The sequence below is a fragment of the Mercenaria mercenaria genome, unplaced genomic scaffold (assembly GCF_021730395.1).
Source record: "Mercenaria mercenaria strain notata unplaced genomic scaffold, MADL_Memer_1 contig_1719, whole genome shotgun sequence".
In the NCBI taxonomy this organism is placed as follows: Eukaryota; Metazoa; Mollusca; class Bivalvia; order Venerida; family Veneridae; genus Mercenaria; species Mercenaria mercenaria.
The window spans coordinates 35,706-43,569 of record NW_026459720.1 but is presented as its reverse complement, the minus strand read 5'-3'; the positions used below and the strand labels follow the sequence as shown (position 1 = coordinate 43,569).

The 7,864-nt window shown below is 37.3% G+C and overlaps 1 protein-coding gene across 1 annotated transcript; it reads left to right on the top strand.

The window, feature by feature from the left end:
- Positions 1 to 369: 369 nt before the first annotated feature.
- On the top strand, positions 370 to 7,489 carry LOC128551805 (uncharacterized; the record flags this gene model as incomplete). The annotated part of the gene is made up of 3 exons (XM_053532720.1): positions 370 to 797; positions 1,189 to 1,357; positions 5,591 to 7,489. Coding segments are annotated over 3 exons (2,195 nt in total), but the record flags the coding sequence as incomplete, so codon positions are not given.
- Between the last annotated feature and the right edge of the window lie 375 nt (positions 7,490 to 7,864).

The window sequence follows — 7,864 nt, the reverse complement described above, 5'->3', positions numbered from 1 at the left end:
CTTGAAATTTGGACGACATGTACAGTTTTGCATACCGATCTTAAAACTGGCTTTCAGTGACCATAAATGTGACCTACTGACCTACTTTCTTATTTTTTAAGTTACAGCTTTGACATTTGGACGACATGTACAGTTTTGCACACCGATCTTAAAACTGACTTTCAGTGACCATGAATTTGACCTACTGATGGTGGAGTAAGATCCAACGTGCCCTTCCCACGGGCGGGCACCGCCCTTCTGTAAGCTGGCTGGATGGAAATATACTTATGATGATCCTATACTATGTGTAGACCATAATCAACGCAGTAAACTTAAAATAAATCAGATATAAGAAATTTTAATATAATAATATAGATATTCTGTTTATAGGACCAGCTTTACAAGACGACCAGAAAAGATGGCTTATCATCGGGATATGTTTACACAGTATTATTGTACCCGCCTTGAGGAAGTATGTACCGCCGATTCTACGTACTTTGTATGCCTCTTTGAAAACTTCGGACAGTATCGACAGCCAAACGTTTAGAAACTATCTAAGACATTACAGACCGACACACAAAGAACTGAACTACGAAGCCATCAACGGCAATGGTACTGTTCCAAAAGTAAAGGGAACGATTGATTTGCAGAAGTATGACTTCGGGGTGCAGAACTGCGTCGACCTATCTAAACTGTTCCTTCAGACACACATGGCACACTATACAGGTTTTGATGACACGTGCGACACATCAGCGCTACTGGCACTCATTATCAATATCGACATGTTTCCACAAGCCTTGCGGACTGCTTCCGAAGCGGTAATGTTTAAACCCTATTTTTTTGTTTAAATAAAACATGATTTTTTTAAAAGAAAAATATATGATTTCCAGTACTTTGCTTTTCAATAGATATTCTATTCATCGCTAGTGATAGCGGCGTGTTAGCTCCATAAATAAAATACAAAAACACTGACCTTAGCAGAGTGTATCTGACTCGTTTGTTTTCAACATGCATATAGATACAAAAATGATTCCAAAACCCTCGTCGCATACAGTTTTATAGTTTATGACGAATAACTATGGAAAGACTGAAGTCGTAAATGCGTCATTCAATGAGCAGCTTCCAATTATAAAACTGGTTTGTGGTTTCTTACGCAGTACGAGTTTCAGGCGTTCTATATCTAAAATTTCAAGCGGAATGATGTTTCAGGTACGTGACGATGTCCGCAACCTATGGGCTCATTGTAACTTCAATGAATGGGACAACCCGAGATATCAGAATAGTTTCTTGCTAATGGAACACCTGATTCAATGCATGAAACTACAGAAACAAGAAGAGGTAGACGTCCTGAAGCTGCTGGCGACATGGAAGGCAAACGGTATGTTTTGTATGCTTATGTCAATTATAAAGTGTGAACTGAAAAGATCACAACAGGCACTGACCTCCAGATTTTGGCATTAAATGATATTTTTAAAAGTGAAGTTTGGTTATATTATGAACGTTTTGTTTCTAAAATATCTTAAAAAATGCCAACTTAAAAAAGCCTGAGTCGGGAATCGAACACGGGCGGCCGCGGCAAGAAACGTTTTCCTGCGGACAAGAGCAGTACACCACGGAGCATTACGTATTTAGCGCCAGTTAAATATAAAGCTTTATTATTAAGGCAGTTTACCCCCGGTACCCCTTTACAAACGCTTCTCAATTTCGAATGGAAAATATTAGTAAAAGGAATTAATTATTGTGTGTTTCAATAACATATAATCTGTCAGTATTACAATAACTGTCTGACATCTGAAAATTTTCTCCTTTTTTGCACGGCATTTACAGCGACTAACCCTGAAAAATGTGATTCAACTAAATCAATTCTGTGGTTTTGGAGGAGATGTCGTTTAAACAAAATTATTGTTGAAGACGGACGGATGCACGACGGACGACGGACACAGCGTGATCATGGATTTTGATGAAACTTGGCCATGATGTTCTTTAGGTGGTTCTTTGCCAAAGTTGTTCAAACGGTTCTGCTTGGTTGCACATAGGGGCTGCCAGAAGTAAAATTAGAAAAAAACTTCGAACGAATCTCCTCCTAAACCGATGGTCCGATTTTTAAATAATTTCACACAAATGGTTCCTGTGTGACCTTGTACTAATACTGTTCAAATTATTTTGATTTGTCAAAAAACATGACCGCCAGAGGGCGTGATCCCTTTTCCCTATATGTATTTATTAGAAACTTGAAAAGTCTTCTTGTGTGAAACTGCTGGCCCGATTTTAGAATAATTTTACACAAATGGTCTTTGTGTGACCCTCTCCAAGTTTGTTTAATTATACTGATTCGTCAAATAACATGGCCGCCAGAGGGCGTGGTCACTTTTCCCTATATGTTTATAGTGGGAACTTTAAAAATCTTTTTGTGTGAAACTGCTGGCCCGATTTTTAGATCACCTGAGCAATGCTCATGGTGAGCTTTTGTGATCACGCTTTGTCCGTCGTGCGTCCGTCGTCAACAATTGTGTTTAAAAGACATCTCATCCAAATTCACTGGATGGATTTTGATGAAACTTGGCATGAATGTTTCTTGGATGGCCCTTTACCAGATTTGTTCATACGGTTCCGCTTGGTTGCACAGAGGGACCACCAGAGCTAAAAATAAAACAACATCTCTTCCTTAACCGATGGTCTGATTTTGAAATAATTTCATACAAATGGTCCTTATGTCACCTTACCAATATTGTTCAAATCATACCGATTTGTCAAAACAACGTGGCTGCCAGGTGGGGGTGGTCACTTTTCCCTATATATAAATAGTGTAAATTAAAAAAATCTTCTTGTGTTTGTTTGTTTGTTTTGGGTTTTAACGCCGTTTTTCAACGGTATTTCAGTCATGTAACGGCAGGCAGTGTACCTAACCAGTGTTCCTGGATTCTGTACCAGTAAAAACCTGTTCTCTGTAAGTAACTGCCAACTTCCCCACATGAATTATCAGAGGTGGAGGACGAATGATTTTAGTCACAATGTCTTTTATCAAATCCTCACGGAGAACATACGTTCTGCCAGGGGATCGAACTCGCGACCCCGCGATCCGTAGACCAACACTCTCCCTACTGAGCTAAGTGGGCTGACTCTTCTTGTGTGAAACTGCTGGCTCTATTTTGAAATAATTTTTCACAAATGGTTCTTGTGTGACCTTTTACAAATACTATTCAAATTTGTCCAATTTGTCAAAATATGGCCGCCAGAGAGCGTTGTCACTTTTCATCAACAGTCTCTTTACACAATAGCTCCTCCAAAACCACGGAATGGACTTTGATGAGACTTTACACAAATGATCTCTTGGTAGCCCTCTTTCAGAGTTGTTCAAATGGTTCAGGCTCATTGAACATTTGGGTCTTTTTGTTTAAAAAATATTTTTAGGTATCAGACTTTAAAAATCCTTCTCTCTAGAGTTTTGATACTTGGCATTTGATATAAGGGTTTGACTCTCTACCAAACCTGTCCAAATTATTACCCTAAGGTAAAAAAATGGTTACGCCCCTGTGTCTGACATGTTCCTTTCTATAGGCTTTCATATAAGAAACTTTGAAAATGTTCTTCTCTGAATCAATAATGGCTAGGGCCTTGATATTTGGCATGTGATATCAGATTTGTAATTTCTACCGTAGTTATTCAAATTACTGCCCTAAAAGTGTGTGTGAAATGTATATAATATACGCTAACATAGAAGAAACTTAACTCTGCACAAATACAAACACACTTGAAGCCTTGTACACAGGTGAGCGCTTATGGGTCAATGACCCTCTTCTTAAAGTAACTTATCACAGAGAGGCAAAATGCCTACAGTGTTTCACATATTTACATGAAAATGAATGTATGGTCAGTTTCTGGTTTCCAAGATTACGGGAACATTCAGGTTTTCGCAGTTTTTTTATGCACTTTTGCCGTTGCGATTTACTTTTGTAAACATTAATGAATATAGAACAAGACGCTTATCACGTGATCAGCAAACCATATTTTGCTTCCGTTTCTAATAATCAGACCTGGCACTCATGAATATTACGTATATTTCCGTAAATTATTTTTCGGTGTCCTGATCATAATAGCGATATAACTATATATTGTATATATATATTTCTTAACTGACAAAACATTTCGCATGTGCAAGCAGCTGTGCGGACAAAGCCTCATGATTGTGGGTTCAACTCCCAGATTTCTATCTTAAAGGTCAAGATCACATTCGGAGGTCAAAGGTCATTTCAGATTTTGCCCGGACAATAACTTTGACATGCATAAAGGAACTTATTTATTTATTTATTTGGGTTTTACGGCGCACCAACACAGTATAGGTTATATGACGTCGAACAGGACTACAAATTTTGGTTCCACATCTCATTTACATCGAAATAAAAACATGAGGTATGGAATCAAAATTTGCATACCTGCTGGAATCACAGAGTTACTGCAAAACCAAGTGTTAAGACCCTATTAGTCGGCTCTTATGATCATGCAAGAGTAAGGCAGTGGTTCCAATTCTTTTCATATACAGATCGTTCCAGATCCACATGGGGCGCATAAAGAAAATTTCGTTATATCTGGCATGAATGTTACCTTCTTGAGATGGAGTGTCCAGCTCCAGGTTACTATCTCAAATTCATTTTAGGGCGTGTCCGAGCCATAACTTTGATAAGCATGGGGCAATCTTTTTTCATAAATGTTCACCTCCGTGCACGAGGTGTGGCGTGTAAACCCCATTTCCTTATTTCAAAGGTCAAGACCACAACGTCGTTTTAGAGCTTGTCCGGACTGTTAATTTGCCATGCACAGAGCAATGTTTTTATTCGACATAAATGTCTTGCCTTAATGAGACGGAGTGTCGCGCGCATTCCTACACCCTAACCTCAAGGGTCAAGGTCACATTAAGGTTTCAAATGTCATTCATTTTAGAATTTGTCTGTGCCATATCTTTGACATGCATTGAAAATCTTATTTCTATTTGTCATAAATAACTCCCCCAATAAGACGGAGTGTCAAGCGCGAATCCCGGGCCCTTATCTCAAAGGTCACATTTAGGGACTTAAGATTTTTTTGTTAGGCAGATCTCTTTTTGTGGACTTACACTTTTTTTATAGAATTACTTTCTGTTGTTAGTAGTCCCTAGTAATAGCTTATTTTGTAACTGTTTTGTTATTGGTGCCAGCAGTAGATAAAACCGAGACCGCTTATCTCTGGTTAAACATTGATAGTACCTCAAATTCTTAGATGTATTTGTACCTTGTAAAGATTGTGGAATTAGAACTTTTTTTTTTGAATGATCATTTCTGTTAAATATCATTAGATATTGAAATGAAATTGTTTTAATTGGCTAAAATGTTTGAGTCATTCAGGCGGTGTGTCAATAAATAGTGGGTTCGACATTGTTGCCCTTTGGACTTCAATAGTATAGTCTTCCAAGTAATAAACAGATTTCCTCGCATTATCCTAGGTAGATGACAAGGGGGAATGATATTTAATGTGTTATTTTACAGTCCGTATATGTTGGAGGCATTTCATTAGTATAAGTTTAGAGAAATGTCACAAGTGACATCAGCTAAACATTATTTTTTTTATCATTTAATAGGTTCTGCGTTACTACAAGGGACCATTGGATTCGAGGTGCTGACCGAAGTAAAGAAAGCAACATCTATTTTAGCTGAATATTGTAAAATCACAGGAGCTACTGCTGACGAGAACTTTGAAAATATCTACAGGGTTTTGACAAATGTATGTTCAAATTTAGAATGTTTAAAACAGATAGTTTACACAATGGAAACAGATCGCAAGAAATATTGGGAAAAACTTAAATCTCTTCAACAGAAAGTCGACAGCCTGTCGTCGAAAGAGGATTCAAGCAATGAAATACATCATTTTCATACACCTGATAGAATAAAAACATTTGTTGGCCGTGAAAAGGAACTTGAGCAGATAAATTTAAAGTTCAGGGCGAACGATGAAAGGACATATACACAAGCAATTTGCGGTCTAGGAGGAATGGGCAAAACCACGCTGGCGATCGAATATGCCTGGAAATTTCGGGAAAATTATCCGAGCGGAGTCTTTTGGGTTTTAGTAGAAAACGACGACACGCTTCTCAGATCTTTTCAGTACCTAACTGTACGACTTGGAATTGATTCGGCTGATGGAAAAGATGCAATGAGAAAAACAATGCACAAGTTGTCCTGTTGTAAAACTAGGTTGCTCTTGGTCGTTGATAATCTCGATAGTGACACAATAACTGAACATATGGCAGAATTATTGTCGAGTGTATGGAGGCGTGATACTAAAATACACGTTATAATCACGTCTCGGAGGGAAAAAGTCAGTGCAGTTGAAATGTTTGATACAGATTATTGCGTAGGAATGAATAAACTGACACTGGCACAAGGTAGAGATTTTATGAAAACACGAACAGGAATAAACACAAATGATAACACAATAGAAAAGTTTGTAGAAGAATTAGGAGGATTACCACTTGCTCTGGAGCAAGCTGCAGCACACATCAAAGTGTTACAATGTTCCTTCAAAGACTATTTGGATGAATTCCGGGGAAAACGTTTGAAACTTCGTCAAGCTAAACGTAAAGGTGGTCATTTTCATGAGTCCGAGGAACGATTAACAGTTCATACAACTTGGAAAATGAACATTGATCAAATTATCAAACATTCAGAAGAGGAAGGTCTTGGTACAGCCGCTGCCACTGTGATGGAAATAATTGCTATTGCACCTCTGCCGGAGTTTCCGTTAAGCCTGTTGAATACTGGTGAGCCAGACATTCTAACAGTAGATGGCAGAAATGTAGATAATGCTCAAACAATATTGAAAGATTTACATAGTGCAATGAACAGTAAACTAAAAAAGAAACAAGCTGTGGAAATTCTGACAAGATTTTCTGTTGTGGACAGGGAACAATCAGATGAACTGACAATGCATCGATTGGTTAAAAAAACTATTGAAGAAACCATGGATGATGAAAAAGTGACAATGCTCAAGCGTTGTGCTTACGGTATGACTGGCAAAGCCAGGAAAAATAAAGAGGAATGTGTAGATGCTACAAAGCCTTCAGACCTACTGAAAATAAGAATAAAAGAAGCTATTAACATACAGGTGATAAATGGTATACTAGCTATTGAAATAAAAACGACAGAATCAATACAAGCTATTGCGAACTTTAACTCATAATTCAAAAAAAGTGTTTGATTTTATTGATCGAAGCCAACTTTCAGATAAATTGTTCTCAATTGGGCTCCATCGTGGTAAATTACTAAGCGCATATATTTTGTTGTATAAAGATGTAAAATGTTGCGTGAGATTAAATGGTTCCGATACCTCTTTGTTGGATGTTACTAGTAAGTGCGGGTGAAACATTTTCCATTGTTTCCAATACATGTACTTTTTAATTGATATATTAAATGTAATTAAAAAATAGATGCTGGTATCAGAATAAATGAGGATATTGTAAGTAAACCTTTATTTGCTGATGTTGTGGTTCTTTTAGTTTAATCTGTAAATTTACAAATATTGATTGATATGTTAATAGAGTAACATAAAAATTACGTCGGTTGATAGCGTTAAGTTCTAGATCAAAGAGTACACAATTAGCAAATTTTTATTAAATATTTGGCAAAATCTGCTGGACGAGCACTTGGTCTTCTAATAGCAAAGAGTAAAGCAGTAGGTGGTTTCCAATACCAAGTATTTTTAGTTTCATGATCTTACTGTTCCGCCCGATATAAGTCATGGGGTGTCAATTTAGTGTGATAATTAATTTTCATGTATGAATGCCAGTCTAAACCTTGTCATGCTTTACATCTTATCTGTTTGAAAATATACACCTAATATTGCAGCAAGTTAGAAA